The 16,846-nt window shown below is 38.6% G+C and overlaps 3 protein-coding genes across 10 annotated transcripts; 2 read left to right on the forward strand and 1 right to left on the reverse strand.

Moving 5' to 3' along the window:
* Positions 1–1,237: 1,237 nt before the first annotated feature.
* On the forward strand, positions 1,238–3,810 carry LOC106347929 (pyruvate kinase, cytosolic isozyme-like). Of its 2 annotated transcripts, none has more exons than XM_013787552.3 (4): positions 1,238–1,327; positions 1,542–1,818; positions 2,221–2,682; positions 2,765–3,810. In XM_013787552.3, exons 2-4 carry the CDS (start codon positions 1,561–1,563, stop codon positions 3,575–3,577), a joined length of 1,533 nt encoding a protein of 510 aa, XP_013643006.1. In that variant the 5' UTR covers positions 1,238–1,327; positions 1,542–1,560; the 3' UTR covers positions 3,578–3,810. The 2 variants fall into 2 exon arrangements, with proteins under 2 accessions (XP_013643006.1, XP_022543255.1); XM_022687534.2 differs by lacking the exon at positions 1,238–1,327 and adding an exon at positions 1,419–1,435.
* A 1,383-nt stretch (positions 3,811–5,193) lies between these two features.
* Positions 5,194–6,252, reverse strand: LOC106351883 (SOSS complex subunit B homolog). Of its 2 annotated transcripts, none has more exons than XM_022688245.2 (2): positions 5,935–6,252; positions 5,194–5,782 (listed from the first exon to the last, which is right to left on the reverse strand). In XM_022688245.2, coding segments are annotated over exons 1-2 (486 nt in total). In that variant the 5' UTR covers positions 5,936–6,252; the 3' UTR covers positions 5,194–5,297. The 2 variants fall into 2 exon arrangements, with proteins under 2 accessions (XP_022543966.1, XP_013647054.1); XM_013791600.3 differs by having other exon boundaries at positions 5,194–5,746; positions 5,935–6,169.
* Positions 6,253–6,976: 724 nt separating this feature from the next.
* LOC106347934 (probable LRR receptor-like serine/threonine-protein kinase At5g63710) lies at positions 6,977–10,856 on the forward strand. Of its 6 annotated transcripts, none has more exons than XM_048781925.1 (10): positions 6,977–7,512; positions 7,967–8,092; positions 8,172–8,301; positions 8,383–8,454; positions 8,535–8,678; positions 8,764–8,829; positions 8,918–8,988; positions 9,065–9,550; positions 9,829–10,223; positions 10,281–10,856. In XM_048781925.1, the coding sequence occupies exons 1-10, from the start codon at positions 7,473–7,475 to the stop codon at positions 10,620–10,622; spliced, it is 1,872 nt and encodes a 623-aa protein (XP_048637882.1). In that variant the 5' UTR covers positions 6,977–7,472; the 3' UTR covers positions 10,623–10,856. The 6 variants fall into 6 exon arrangements, with proteins under 6 accessions (XP_048637882.1, XP_013643014.1, XP_048637884.1 ...); XM_013787560.3 differs by having other exon boundaries at positions 6,981–7,485; XM_048781927.1 differs by having other exon boundaries at positions 7,013–7,485; positions 10,302–10,856.
* The last annotated feature ends 5,990 nt before the right edge of the window (positions 10,857–16,846 follow it).

The raw sequence follows: 16,846 nt of genomic DNA on the forward strand, positions 1-16,846 counted from the left end.
ACGTTAAAATTTGTCAACATGAGATGTGCCAAACGACGTTTATAATTTGCTTTTTTAAAAATTTCATTCATTTAATGAATAAAAAGTCCATGATTTTTCTTCAGAGTCGATAGGTTATTATCCAAAAAGAGAAGAAAACGTTTGCATGTGGATTCTTTGGCCATATGTTTCGGTAAAATGGCCAAACCCGCATCTACCCCTTTAAGAGTTGTTTTAGAGGCTTAGTAGGGGGGGGGGGGGGGGGGGGGGGGGGGGGGGGGGGATTGCAAGACGTTGCTAAATTTTACAGGGAAGTTTGCTCCCGGTTGCCACTTCCTACACTCTTGCTAAATTCATCATGCTTTTAAATTGGACTCTTCAACATATAACAACACATTATGTGAACTTCATCTAAACAATATTAGGTGCTTTTATATGTATCTTCAATCTTGTAATGGGTCCATGTCAAAATTCTCCAAGAAGTCCTGCTTCTTCGAGTGTCTTAGGTTTCATCCATGAAATCTCAACTTGAGTGAAAAAAACTCTGTATTTTAGTGATGGAAAAGGTGTTAACATAAGTAAAAAGCCACCTTAAGCTTCTTGGAATTAAGAAACTTTCGATCAACTAGACTGTTTTATTAATATCTAGTTGCTTTCATTTCGTTTGAATTCTAATAACTAAACAAGAATAGTCTCCTAGTGTCTCTTTTAAGTTAGAATATAAAGAAAACAAATGGCTCCTTGATCATTCCAAAGGAGTCTGAAGGAAAAGAAAAAGGTATTGTTTCCAAGTATGTCTTCTCAATTTTCATAAGAACAGAAAACAAAATCAAGGTACTTATTCAAAAGAAAAGATAGTAACATGGAAAATTATAGTATAAGAAAAAAATTGTAATATAAAACGAAATGATTTTCCTTACCTCAATCAGATTCATGCAAGCATAAATGAAACTCTCAAAGACTCTCAGTTCAATCCAAATAAATTTAAGTTTTTGGTTTATTAACAACGAAAGAATAGCACACCTCTCTTTTAGATCCAAAAGCATATTCTTCTGTTAGAATAATCGTTCGTAGTCATATGTTCATAGCATGTTGCTAGTTGATGATTAAAATTTTATTTAAAAAATCACTAAACCAAATAAAACGAACAAGTCCACTATATCCAGATTTCGAAGGGGCGGAAAGTATTTTCTTGTTTATTGTTAAAACAATTCCCATTGGATGAAATAATTTAAATAATTCCACGTGTCATTTATTTCACGCCGTTATAAAGTCTCTTCATTAACATTTTCGAGTCGCCGGCAGCTTTCACACTCCAAAAAAAAAAACAGACAGAAGCAGTTTTCAGGTTAGATCCAATCCTCTCCGATCATCTCTTCCTCTCTCATAAATCGTTAGATCATGCATCAGATCACCGGCTGTAATAGCTATTCATATTCGTTCGTTGAATCTCAAAGTCTCGTTCTTTTCGCTTGTTTTTTAAAACGTGGACTTTGATTAGTTATGATCTCGTCTCTTGATCTGATAAAGTTCGATCCTTTGGTTCCATTTGTTTAAATCAGGTCGAGATTCGAAGAAAAAATGTCGAACATAGACATTGAAGGGATACTGAAGGAGCTTCCTAACGATGGGAGGACTCCGAAGACGAAGATTGTGTGCACTCTAGGTCCTGCGTCTCGCTCTGTTCCTATGATTGAGAAGCTTCTCAAAGCGGGAATGAATGTTGCTCGTTTCAACTTCTCTCACGGAAGTCACGAGTACCATCAGGAGACTCTTGACAATCTCCGCGCCGCTATGCAGAATACTGGCATCCTCGCTGCTGTTATGCTTGATACAAAGGTTTCATCTTTCTCTCTTCTTTTCTGATTGATTATGGATATTGGTCTTTAGGTTGTGTTCCTTACTCCATGAAGGCTTCAGCCTCTAAATTAAGAAACTTTAGTAGAGAAAAAAAACAGTTTTAGTATGAAAAACTGAGAGAGAAGATGAAACTAGAACATGGTTAATGCTTAGAGTATCATCTAGTTGCTTCTAGCTAAGGTCTAGAGCATGAGGATTGGGCATTTAGTGTTTACATGCTTGTCATATGTTAATTGATGGCGTTGATTCAAACTAGCAACCAATAGATCTTATGTGCTAACTTAGATGGAGTGTATTAGTATGTGTTTGTGTTAGCTTAGATGGAGTGTATTAGTATGTGTTTACAACGGTTCAATGTTTAATTTTCATGTTTTACTATAGGGGCCTGAGATTCGTACCGGTTTCTTGAAAGATGGGAACCCTATACAGCTTAAGGAAGGCCAGGAGATCACTATCAGCACCGATTACGAGATCAAGGGCGATGAGAAAACGATTTCCATGAGCTACAAGAAGCTGCCGGTGGATGTGCAGCCAGGACATACAATACTATGTGCTGATGGGAGCATAAGTCTAGCTGTGCTGTCATGCGATCCAAAGTCTGGAACTGTGCGATGTCGATGTGAAAACACGGCGATGCTTGGGGAAAGAAAGAACGTGAATCTCCCTGGTGTTGTTGTTGATCTCCCCACGTTGACTGAGAAGGATGTTGAAGATATTCTTAAATGGGGCGTTCCAAACAAGATCGATATGATTGCTCTCTCGTTTGTTCGCAAAGGTTCAGATCTTGTTAATGTCAGGAAAGTACTTGGTTCACATTCCAAGAGTATAATGTTGATGTCCAAGGTAACAACAACACACACACACACCTTGCTCTTGTCTTGTTAGTGTTGTCTGATTTTTTTAAGTTTGGTTTGAATCATTGAAGGTTGAGAACCAGGAAGGAGTGTTGAACTTCGACGAGATCTTGCGTGAAACAGATGCATTCATGGTTGCTCGTGGTGATCTCGGAATGGAGATACCGATAGAGAAGATCTTCTTGGCTCAAAAGATGATGATCTACAAGTGTAACCTCGCTGGCAAACCGGTGGTCACAGCCACACAAATGCTCGAGTCTATGATCAAGTCTCCCCGGCCAACACGAGCTGAAGCCACTGACGTGGCAAACGCGGTTCTGGACGGCACAGACTGCGTCATGCTCAGCGGTGAAAGCGCTGCAGGAGCCTTCCCTGAGATAGCAGTGAAAACAATGGCTAAAATCTGCATAGAAGCAGAATCGTCGCTTGACTACAACACAATCTTCAAGGAGATGATTAGAGCGACTCCACTTCCAATGAGCACGCTCGAGAGTCTTGCATCATCCGCCGTAAGGACAGCAAACAAAGCCAGGGCCAAACTCATCATCGTGTTGACTAGAGGAGGTACAACAGCTAAGCTGGTGGCCAAGTATAGACCTGCTGTTCCGATTCTCTCGGTGGTTGTTCCGGTTTTCACCAGCGATACATTTAACTGGAGCTGCAGCGATGAGTCACCGGCCAGGCATAGTTTGATATATAGAGGCTTGATACCGGTGTTGGCTGAAGGATCTGCAAAAGCGACTGATAATGAATCTACAGAGGAGATTATCGAGTCTGCTTTGAAGCAGGCGACTGAGAAAGGACTGTGTAACCATGGTGATGCTGTGGTGGCTCTGCACCGTATTGGAGCTGCTTCTGTTATCAAGATCTGTGTGGTTAAGTGAGTTTTTGGTCAAATCTCATCATCATCATCATCATCTTCTCAAGGTTTATGTTTCAGGGTGAAATAAAGAACAGGAAACAGATGTTTCTAAAAGTGTTTTGGGTTTTTGTTTGCATTTCTTCTCTTTTGCTATGTTTAGTTCATAAGATTTTTTAAGAATTCATGCACTTATTGTTATAGTTTAACTAAACAAATATACCACTTTATCTTAATTTTTAAGACTATCTTTTCTAATTATTAGTCTCTATATATTAAATAAGAAAGGTCATTGTGATGATTTGTATAGTCATAAATTTTTCTCATCCTTTTGATTTTGTATTTATTTAATTCTTTATTATTCATTGCCAAGCATTATAGTAAAACCTCTATAAATTAATAATTTTGGGACTTTAATTTTTTTTTTTAATTTATAGAGATATTAATTTACAAAAATTTTCCTTTTCGATTTTTTTCTATTAATAAAATAAAAATATTTGATTTTACCGTATATAAATTATTTAAATTTTATAAATTTGACTTTCGTATTATTTTATTATTTTTTGTATATATTTTTATGTTTCATAGAATTGCCATGTGATTTTCGATATAAAAATTTACTAATTATTATTAAAATATTAAGAAAAATATATATAGAGATATATTAACAACAATATAATGTTTAGTTTATACTTATATAAAATAGAGTTATTCTTGGGTCCACCCCATAGGGTGAACCTCTAGGTTCACCAACCAATAGGATTTCATTATTTCAAATTCGATATCTTTTAGAAAAGGAAACAAAATATTATCAAGATATATTATGTTTTTAAAATAAAAAAGTTTAAAAAATTAGAAAAAAAATAGTAGTTAGAGAAAAACGAATTTAAAAAAAAAGAATATTTTTATCGTTGTCAGCAAAACACTATACCCTAAATCCTAATCCTTAAACCCTAAATCATAAACCCTATAAATCCTTGGGCAAACTCCGAATCCTTGGATAATTTATACTCTAAATCAAAAATACTAAATCTTAAAACCCTAAACCCTAAACCCTTGAGTGTTTAGTGTTTTTGATTTGAAGTTTAGGATTTATCCAAGGGTTTAAGGTTTACCCAAGGGTTTAGGATTTAGGGTTTAGGGATTAGGATTTAGGGTTTAGTATTTTGCTGAGAATGTTAAAAATATTTTTTTTTTAATTACTACTTTTTTTAATTTATTTATTTTAACCTTTTTATTTTAAAAATATAATATAACTATAGCTTGAGAAAATATTTTGTTTCCTTTTTTAAAAGATTTCGAATATAAAATAAAACAATCCTATTGGTTGGTGAACCTAGAGGTTCACCCTAGGGAGTGAACCCAAGAATAAGTCTATAAAATATATATAGAGATATATTATTAATTTATGATTTTAATGATACTATATATTTACATGGAGTTTTAAAAATATTACTGTCTTATTATTTTATCGATTTACGTCATATTTTACATCGGTTCAAGTTAGGACCGACAAAATTTATTAATTTATCGAGTATTAATTTATAGAGCTTATGCTTATTTCAAATTAATTTTGTATTCCCAAAGATTTATTATAATTTGCCAAAATAAACAAGTGTTTTTCATTTTCCATGTGTCATGTGCTGTTCAAATTAATTTTGTATTCCCAAAGATTTATTATAATTTGCCAAAATAAACAAGTGTTTATCATTTTCCATGTGTCATGTGTTGTTTACAAACCTTATTCAAGGCAAAGGAGGGAAAATACGGGAATGCGCTGAAACGACCCCGTTCTGAATATAGCGTTTGGGATTCTCAGGATCAGGATTCCACTGGATCTCGCTAACGTTAGGCGTTTCGACAAACGCAACAGTGAACTCACCCATCTTCTCCATCTTCCCACGCTTCCCAGCTCTGAGAAGGAGCCCATTGTTCCGCACGTACGAGAATATCCCATTGGTGAGCTTCACGATATCCCCTGCCTCGAAGGCGTCGCACTCCTCTCCCCACAGCTGTATGTGAACCGCCGCCGTTTCATCCGCAGCTAACGCGATACAACTCTTTCCGCTCGCTGCTGCGGGTGATCTTGACTTGTCGAGGATGATGAAACGCGTGTTTATGTTGTTCTGTGCCGCCGGAACTATGTCCTTGAGAAACACGTGCATCTTGTCGGAAACCGCTAGGATAGAATCTCCTGAAATTGGAAGTTGGAACAGGGAGGACTCAAACACTGGTTCAAAAAAGAAGCTAACGGAGAACCAAACCACATTTCAATGTTTCATTCAGACATTTTATCGAACGCCTGATGTACACTATTTAAGAATCTATAATCAGATTACGGGTTCCAGCCATCGTTTGCAAACCAAAATTACAGACACTTACTGGTTTAGAGCAGAGAGTAAGAGATCATTTCAAATCGAACGATGCAGATGGAGGAAACACCGATGAGTGGAGAAGGCGACGGTGGCCAAGATGGCGAAGGTTCAGACGTGACTTGAGTGAGAAGAGGGAAACGTCGGGAGCGCCAATGTATAATTTTTAAATAGATAGGGGCAAAGCCGTAAATGGCGAATTTGCTCACCCTTAAACTTAAAGCCGGTTTAACCGACCGCTTTGTTTTCAATCCAAGTTATAATATACAGATACAATCATACAATGCTTTGGGTTCTCAAGTCTGTAAATTTGTGGTTGGAGTTTCCTAATACACTAATTGTTAAGATTAGTCCAAAGGTTAAGTAAAGTTAAGCTACTCTTAATAAAGGTTTAAACTAGTAGTATGTTAGTTTATAATGTAAGAGTTTAAGTATATTGTTTTTTTTTCTTAGCTTTTATTCACTTATGTTGATTCATTTTCTTTTTTTCTAATAATATATAATAGAATATATTTGTGTTTGTTTTATCTGTGAATGTAGATAAAACTACACTTTTTAAATATACGTTGTAGATTGTGATGATCATCAGATCTTTTGCAGATCGAACAAAAGTCTCACCAAGGTGAAGAATCGTATGACATTACATAAAGGCATGAGCATAAGAACATATTCAAGCTCAAGCATATTATAATTGATATTATATATAATTGTTCTCCCACATATATTCTTGGTCTGCTTCTTCCTCACGTTATGTTTTTTTTTGTAAACCTAACTTTCTTTAAATATATCTAACCTTTTCTTGATCCTTTCTTTGATTAGCCTGAGTTTCTTATAAGAAAATGCTTTAGAATTTTATATCCATCAAACTGAATAATGTTCTCTCAGTTTTTTCTGTTCAGAATATATTTGTGTTTGTATATTATTTGTTCCTCTCATTACTGAAGGTGAGTGAGGGATGAGAAGAATATATATACACAGAATGCCCCTTTGCATTGCCATCGTCCAGACTAGTGGAATAATAATCTGAACAAGTAGTGGAACCTTCTTACACATGCTTCTGTCTATTCCTAAATCAAAAGCTCTTTTCCAAAACATAATCTACTTCTTAATCAAGCTCGTGTTTAAATGACTGATGCATTCAGATCATTCTTTATTATTATTATCTTTTGTAGGTTCATTCATCTCACCTTTTAGTCCCAATCTCAATGAAGTCCCACACTTGCAAAAGAGATCAATCAAAATAAAGACGCAAGAAAAAAGAAACAAACACACCACCAATTAAGAAATCAAAGATGTTTCAACTTAGTGGGATTCTCTTTCCCTCAAAGCAGCATTTCTTCTTCTTCTTTACATCATAGGGATAAAAAAATTGAACAATACCTTTTGTGGGTCCTTTAAAGGCACTAACTTCTAAAAGAGTCATCTTCTTTATGTGAATTTTTATTTCAATATTGTTGCTCCTATTGGCTTCATTATTACACAAACCCTCCATTTCTCTTCACAACCCATGTTTTTGTTCTCTTGTGTTTAGAGTGTTTCAGCTTATCTATGGCTCACTCAGGTACCAAAAGCTTTGTTATTCTTACACGTTAGTGTTTTTTCTCCATTTATATATTATTTAGGCTTCTTGGTTTTTGCTATTTTATGTAATGTATTAATAGCTTCTTTTAGTTTTATGCTACAAAGTATTTGGTACATATTTAGGTGAAACACAGAGAGATTTTGAACATCAAAAGCAAAGAGTCAACGACACAATCGAAAAGTTGTCGTTCTTGATGCTTAAAAGCTTTCATCTTCTTCATGTTTTGGCTTCTAATGAGCTCTGGTGGGAAAGTTATTAAGTGATCTGATACAATGTTTCACATCAAAAACAAACAAAGCTGTTATTTATTAATACATAACTAGACCCATGATTCATTTTTTATTTTATTTGCTTATTAATGTTTTGTTAACATTGTTTGATCATAAGGGCTATGTGTTTCTTGTAGAAGAATTAAACTTTCATATATATAACAAATCTTATGATATCTAATAAACTGCAGAGAACGGTGAAAGATTTTGCAATCCACTAAGAAATTGCTTTACATGGAACCATTTGATCTTACAATGCTTCATGGTCTTAACTTTTGTGGGGAACACTTCTTCATCAACTCAACCAGATATAGAAGGTAAATATTTATAATTAGCCTTTTTTGTATCCATGATCTTTAAGGTATCAAGTGGTTTTACGTCTTGTTAATCTCCCAGGAGGAGCTTTGTTGCAGCTCAGAGACTCACTTAAGGATTCAAGCAATCGTCTAAGATGGACACGAGATTTCGTGAGCCCTTGCTTTAGCTGGTCTTATGTCACCTGCAGAGACCAGAGTGTTGTGGCTCTGTAAGTCTTCTTAAGATCACTTCTCAAGTTTTATTTTCCAAGATTTTTCATTATTTTGTCTCTTTTGTATCAATTTTATAGGAGTCTTGCCTCAAATGGATTCACAGGAACACTCTCTCCATCTATTACAAAACTGAAGTTCTTGGTTACACTGTAAGACGTCACAAACCATTTTTCTGATTCTCTAAAGATTCCATTAATCATAATATTTTTTCTTGATGCCTTAAATGCAGAGAGTTACAGAACAACAGTTTATCTGGTACTTTACCGGATTATATAGGGAACATGATTAATCTTCAGACGTTAAATCTCTCAATGAACAGTTTCAACGGCTCAATACCCGCCAGCTGGAGTCAGCTCTCGAATCTAAAGCATTTGTAAGTCCACATGAAAACAAACCTCTTATAAAACCATCTTTGAACTATGAAGTTTATGAGTTTCTTTTGGCTTATTGATTCACAGAGATCTCTCAAACAATAACTTAACAGGAAGCATCCCAACACAGTTCTTCTCAATTCCAACATTCGAGTAAAACAATCTTATTAATCCTCATGAATCTACTTACGTCACAGTGTTTTCTCAGTTTTATAACCACATAGTGTGTGGTTTTCTTCAGTTTCTCCGGAACTCATCTTACATGTGGTAAAAGCTTGAACCAGCCTTGTTCTTCAAGCTCTCGTCTTCCAGGTTCTTGATTTATTTCATCTTCATACAACTCACATACTAACAGAACAGACTTACAAACTAGTATCTTTAACTGCAGTCACGTCCTCCAAGAAGAAGCTAAGAAACATCACTTTAACCGCAACTTGTGTTGCTTCTGTAATCTTATTCCTTGGAGCTATGGTTATGTATCACCACCATCGCCGTCGCAGAACCAAAAACGACATATTTTTCGATGTAGCTGGTGAAGATGACAGGAAGATCTCCTTCGGACAGCTAAAAAGATTCTCTTTGCGTGAAGTTCAGCTAGCAACAGACAGTTTCAACGAGAGCAATTTGATCGGACAAGGAGGGTTTGGAAAAGTGTACAGAGGTATGCTTCCAGACAAAACAAAAGTTGCAGTGAAACGCCTTGCGGATTACTTCAGTCCTGGAGGTGAAGCAGCTTTCCAAAGAGAGATTCAGCTCATTAGCGTCGCGGTTCATAAGAATCTCTTACGCCTTATTGGCTTCTGCACAACTTCCTCTGAGAGGATCCTTGTGTATCCATACATGGAGAATCTTAGTGTCGCATATCGACTAAGAGGTATTGCTCATTCCATTTCATATTAAGTGTTTTTGTAGAGTAAAATTTTCGTCACAAAACAAATGTTATTTAGGATTTCAATGAAATTTATGTAATCATTTATCTTTTTTTATCCTTACGTAAATTAAGAAAAAAAAAGCTGAATGCAATAGAAATTTGATAGTTAAATAAAGGCAAAACTGAACATTTAACCATTTTTTAATTTAAATGAAAAAACCTAGAAGTATTACACAATAGATTCTCTCTACTCATCAATGACTTAGTTTGTTACATTGTAGATTTAAAGGCGGGAGAGGAAGGGTTAGACTGGCCAACAAGGAAGCGTGTGGCTTACGGTTCAGCTCATGGTTTAGAGTATCTACACGAGCACTGTAACCCCAAGATCATACACCGCGATCTCAAGGCTGCAAACATACTTCTAGACAACAACTTTGAGCCTGTTCTTGGAGATTTTGGTTTAGCTAAGCTTGTGGATACATCGCTGACTCATGTCACAACTCAAGTCCGAGGCACAATGGGACACATTGCGCCAGAGTATCTCTGCACAGGAAAATCATCAGAGAAGACAGATGTTTTCGGTTACGGTATAACACTTCTTGAACTAGTTACTGGTCAGCGTGCAATCGACTTTTCGCGCTTGGAAGAGGAGGAAAACATTCTCTTGCTTGATCATGTAAGACTTGAAATTGTCTTTTTTAAGCTTTCTTGTGTCTTAAGTTACAGAAACTAGTGTTGGATGTGTATGAAACAGATAAAGAAGCTGTTGAGAGAACAGAGACTGAGAGACATTGTTGATTGCAATTTGACTACTTATGACTCGGAAGAAGTTGAAACCATTGTTCAAGTGGCTCTTCTATGTACACAAGGCGCACCAGAAGATAGACCAGCGATGTCTGAAGTGGTTAAGATGCTTCAAGGGACTGGTGGTTTGGCTGAAAAATGGATTGAGTGGGAACAACTTGAAGAAGTTAGGAACAAAGAAGCATTGTTGCTTCCGACCTTACCAGCTACTTGGGATGAAGAAGAGTCCACCATAGATCAAGAATCTATCAGGTTATCGTCAGCAAGATGAAGTTGAAGGAGCTTTAGAAAGATATTTAAAAAAAAACTTTGCATTACATGTATAAAAGATAAACCTAGAAAGTGTATTTGATTTGCTAACTGTATTAAAACAGGTGGGAAACTAAGTAAACACACAAGCTTGGTTTGTGTAATAGATCGTATGATATATATACATATACCTAGCTGTGTTTTTGTATATATGAATTGGTTATTGTCTCCATAACAGTTTCCTCTGTTTTTGGCGCTTGTTGATTCTTGCTCTGTTTTAAGAAACGATGCTACGTCGCCTTTTCATATGATGTCTAACTTGTGAGCTCATTCCTTCAAAATTGGCTTGTTTTAAAATTCTTTTATAAAGTGTATTGTCACATATCTCCAAAATATAAACTAAACATAGTATTGTCTGAAGATTGTGTTCTAGATCTGGGGTTTTTATATATCGCCACGTCTTCATCATTTCTGTTTATTTAATGGATTATGCTTGTTGTTTTAAGTTTCACTGGCTCACTTTTGGTTAATTGATCTCTAAGCTTTTTTTTCGGGTTTTTGGTATTGTTGTAAACTCTTTTCAAATCTTTTGCAGTTGAATTATTTTTGTATTCGGTAGTTTTGGCTGGCTAAAATTCTCTGTTTTAAGAATATGATGTCGTTAGAGCGTTATAAATTTGTGAGCTCATTCCTTCAAAATTGACTTGTTTTAAAATTCTTTTATAAAGTGTATTGTCACATATCTCCAAAATATAAACTAAAAACATAGTATTGTCTGAAGATTGTGTTCTAGATCTGGGGTTTTATATGTCGCCACGTCTTCATCATTTCTGTTTATTTAATTGATTATGCTTGTTGTTTTAAGTTTTACTGGCTCACTTTTGGTTAATTGATCTCTAAGCTTGTTTTTTCGCGTTTTTGGTATTGTTGTAAACTTTTTCCTAATCTTTTGCAGTCGAATTATTTTTGTATTCGGTGGTTTTGGCTAGCTAAATCTCGTTTTTCTCTAAAGAGATAAACATGAAAAACTTTATATTCCTACTGCAATTTAACCTTATCTATGTTGTATCATTATCTAGTTAACATAGGATTCATATGTTGTATATATACTCATTATATTGAATCAATAAACATACGCTTTCATAACATATTTCATGGTATCAAAGCTAAGATCTTATAAACTCTGACATAATTTTTCTTTAAACATATACTTCTACAACTACTATAAGGAGATATACAAAGAATATCTTCTAGTTATTATGATTGATATCGACTCCTCCAACTTAGGAATGTTCTGTTAATATTTAGCTTGATCCTCAAGTCATGTCTATGTATATATACAATCGTGTATTGTTAATGTGTGTATAAGATTGATACATTCCTTACATGGTATCAAGAGCAATCCGATTACCCTAAAAAATTTCTTTTTCTCCTCCTAGCCGCCTCTTCTCTTCCTCTTCTAGATCTAAACTTCTCTTCTATCAATGGCGAATCTAGCTCACCAAGTCGATGCTACGCTCAACATACTTAACGTTAACATGGTTAACATCACCAAACTCACGTCCACAAACTACATGACGTGGAGCCTTCAAGTACACGCTCTCCTTGACGGCTACGACCTTGCTGGATATATTGATGGCACCATTCCAGCCCCTGCTCCGACACTCACCGTTAATGACGAAGAAACTGACAACCCTGACTACACTAAATGGCGTCGCCAAGATCGTCTTGTGTACAGTGGTCTCATCGGCACTCTCTCCCCCTCCATCCAGACGCTGGTTACCAGCACACGGACTGCTCGCGAAGTTTGGAAATCGCTAAGTGCAACTTACGCGACTCCCAGTCGAGGCCACATTCAGCAACTCCGTCTCCAACTCAAACACTTCACCAAAGGAGACAAGAGTATTGATGAATACATGAGAGGTCTCACTAGCCGCTTCGATCAACTAGGTCTTCTCGGTAAGCCTCTGGACCACGAGGACAAAGTTGAGTACATCATAGACGGCCTTCCAGAGGAGTACAAGGCTGTTGCGGAACAAATCGAGGGTCGCGACACATCTCCCTCCATCATTGAGATCCATGAGAAACTCATCAACAAAGAAGCCAAACTTGTTGCTGTCTCTCAACCGTCTGCTACCCCCATCCCAATAACCGCCAATGTCGCCTCTGCTCGCCCCAAAAACAATCAGACCTACAATAAAGGCAACAACAACACAAACTGGAACAACGGCTACAAACCGAACAACTACTCCTCGCAGAAGCAAGAGCAGCGCCAAACCAAAGGCTACCAAGGACGATGTCAAATCTGTGGAGTCTTCGGCCACAGTGCTCGTCGTTGTCCTCAGATGCCTCAGTAAACCGCCAACGTCAGCAGCTCTCCATTCAGACCATGGCAACCCAGAGCTAACATGGCGGTTGCAGCTCATAATCCATCAAATGCGTGGCTCATGGACTCGGGCGCAACTCATCACCTCACAAGTGATCTACAAAACTTGGCGCTGCACCAACCCTACCTTGGTGATGACTCTGTGATGATTGGAGATGGCTCAGGTCTTGGCATCACCCATACCGGTTCCATCTCTCTACCTTCTTCCTCACGAAATATAAGATTAAATGATGTTCTATGTGTTCCAAACATCAAGAAAAATCTTATCTCGGTTTATCGTTTATGTAATACTAACAAAGTTTCAGTTGAATTTTTCCCTGCTTCCTTTCAGGTGAAGGATCTCTGCTCGGGAATCCCGTTAATCCAGGGCAAGACCAAGGATGAGCTGTATGAGTGGCCAGCCAAACCTACCACCCTTCAATCCTTCTTCACATCGTCCCCACCTAAGACTACCCTACCGGTTTGGCACTACCGTCTTGGGCATCCTTCTGCTTCAATCTTAAAGACCATTGTTTCAAATTTTTCTTTACCGTTTTCTCAATCTGTATCCCAAAGCACCTTGTGCTCAGATTGTGCTATTAATAAAACTCACAAATTACCCTTTCATCAAACAACCATCTCTTCCTCTCGCCCTCTTCAATATATTTTTACTGATCTATGGAGTTCACCAGTGATCTCTTTTGATAATTACAAGTACTACCTTGTGCTTGTTGATCATTACAGTCGCTACACCTGGCTATACCCTCTCAAACTGAAGTCTGATGTCAAAGAAACATTTAAAGTGTTCAAAGCACTTGTAGAGAACTACTTCTCCACCAAGATCGGCACTCTCTTCTCGGATAATGGTGGAGAATTCTTGGCTCTGCGACACCTTCTAGCAGAAGCTGGAATATCCCACCTAACCTCTCATCCTCACACACCTGAGCACAACGGTATCTCAGAAAGAAAACACAGACATGTAGTCGAAACAGGACTCTCCATGCTCACACACGCCTCTATGCCAAAGAAGTACTGGTCCTATGCTTTCTCTACAGCTGCGTATCTGATCAATCGTCAACCAACTCCTGTCCTACAAATGGATAGCCCCTTCCACAAGTTATTTGGCACACAACCAAACTACAACAAGTTACGTGTGTTTGGCTCTCTCTGTTTTCCGTGGCTAAGACCGTACAACTCTCACAAACTTGAAGATCGGTCCACTCCTTGTGTCTTCCTCGTGTACTCACCAACACAAAGTGCTTACCTTTGTTTACAACCAACCACTGGCCGCATCTATGTCTCTAGACATGTAAAATTTGACGAGTCAGTGTTCCCTTTCACCCAACCATCTTCGCCTCAAAACCGCAGCACAGAACCTGAAACAAACCCTTCCCCCACCTCACCAGCAGTTACAATCATACCATTACACACGCCAGCTCCAACCCACAACCTTCCCAATCCAGTCCCAACACAAAACCCTATACCTCCACTCGTACAGCAAACGGGAAACTCCAGCTCAGATTCTTCTCTGCCGGGACAGGTAGATTTTTCTAATCCTTTGCTTAGTACTACTAACAATGATAATGTGAGTGCAGCTATGTCATCAGGATCGCAACACTCTGCTCCTGCAACACCGACTCCTGCCTCCACTGCTGACTCTCCGCAGACCTCGGTTATACAGCCACAGTCTTCGTCAGCACCAGTTGCACAAGCACCGCCTTCACCGCCCCCACAACCAAACAACACGCATCCGATGCTCACCAGACGCAAGAACCAGATCACGAAGCCAAACTCAAAATACAACTACTCCGCGGCTCTCTCCATGTCCGTTCCTTCTGAGCCACATACACTCAACCAGGCCCTGAAAGATAAACGTTGGAGAGGCTCCATGTCCACAGAGATCGACGCGTTTGCACGCAATGGCACCTATGATCTGGTCCCACGTCAACCCCACTACAATGTTGTTGGAAACCGGTGGCTTTACAAGAATAAGTACAATGCTGACGGGTCACATAAATGCTGCAAGTTGCGACTCGTTGCTAAAGACTACAATCAAGAGTACGGTCGTGACTACACAGAAACGTTCAGTCCAGTCATCAAGGCCACAACCCTGCGCCTTGTACTTGATGTTGCTGTCAGTAATGCTTGGCCAATACAACAGCTAGATGTCAACAATGCGTTTCTCCAGGGAACGCTAACTGACGAGGTCTACATGGATCAACCACCTGGATTCATTGATGCAGACAAACCAGACTATGTTTGCAAGCTTAAGAAGGCAATCTATGGCCTCAAACAAGCCCCTCGAGCCTGGTACAATGAACTAAGCAGTTTCCTTTGGAGTCTTGGTTTTGTCAACTCTCTTGCTGATACGTCTCTGTTCATTCTTCGTCGGGAGACTCAAATCATTTATCTCCTCATCTACGTCGATGACATCCTCATCACCGGGAACACACCATCTGGAATCACTCGAGTCCTAACATTGCTAGCTGAACGGTTCTCTGTTAAAGACGCAGAAGACCTGAACTACTTCTTAGGCATTGAAGCACAACGCACACCGCAAGGACTACATCTCTCTCAGAGAAAGTACATCCTCGATCTTCTTCATAAGTACAATATGACAAACGCCAAACCCGTGACCACTCCGATGGCTTCCTCACCCAAGCTTCATCTCAACTCAGGCGTCACGCTCTCGGACCCGACAAGCTACAGACGACTCATTGGGAGCTTACAATACTTACAATTCACCCGGTTGGACATTGCATACGCAGTCAACAAACTATCACAATTCATGCATAAGCCAACTGAGGATCATTGGCAAGCTGCCAAGAGGATTCTCCGATACCTCGCGGGAACACCAACACACGGCATCTTATACTCATCGAGCAACAAACTGATTCTTCATGCTTACTCCGATGCGGATTGGGCCGGTGACTCGGACAACTATGTGTCAACAAACTCATATATCATATATCTCGGACGACATCCCATCTCCTGGACGTCTAAGAAGCAAAATGGAGTAGCCAGATCGTCGACTGAAGCTGAGTACCGCTCCGTTGCTAACACAGCCTCTGAACTTAACTGGGTATGCAACATCCTCTCTGAACTTGGCATTACTCTCACCGCACCGCCGATAGTCTACTGTGATAATGTGCCACATTCCTCTGCGCCAATCCTGTATTTCATTCACGAATGAAGCACATAGCCATTGATTATCATTTTGTTCGGAACCAAGTACAGAAAGGAGCTCTACGAGTTGCTCATGTCAACACCCGTGATCAGCTGGCAGATGCTCTAACTAAGCCTCTCACTCGAGCTCGGTTCATGGAACTACAAAACAAGATTGGAGTCAGCTCCCCGGCTCCATCTTGAGGGGGCGTATAAGGAGATATACAAAGAATATCTTCTAGTTATTATGATTGATATCGACTCCTCCAACTTAGGAATGTTCTGTTAATATTTAGCTTGATCCTCAAGTCATGTCTATGTATATATACAATCGTGTATTGTTAATGTGTGTATAAGATTGATACATTCCTTACATGGTATCAAGAGCAATCCGATTACCCTAAAAAATTTCTTTTTCTCCTCCTAGCCGCCTCTTCTCTTCCTCTTCTAGATCTATACTTCTCTTCTATCAATGGCGAATCTAGCTCACCAAGTCGATGCTACGCTCAACATACTTAACGTTAACATGGTTAACATCACCAAACTCACGTCCACAAACTACATGACGTGGAGCCTTCAAGTACACGCTCTCCTTGACGGCTACGACCTTGCTGGATATATTGATGGCACCATTCCAGCCCCTGCTCCGACACTCACCGTTAATGACGAAGAAACTGACAACCCTGACTACACTAAATGGCGTCGCCAAGATCGTC

The sequence above is a fragment of the Brassica napus genome, chromosome A6 (genome assembly GCF_020379485.1).
Source record: "Brassica napus cultivar Da-Ae chromosome A6, Da-Ae, whole genome shotgun sequence".
Classification (NCBI taxonomy): Eukaryota; Viridiplantae; Streptophyta; class Magnoliopsida; order Brassicales; family Brassicaceae; genus Brassica; species Brassica napus.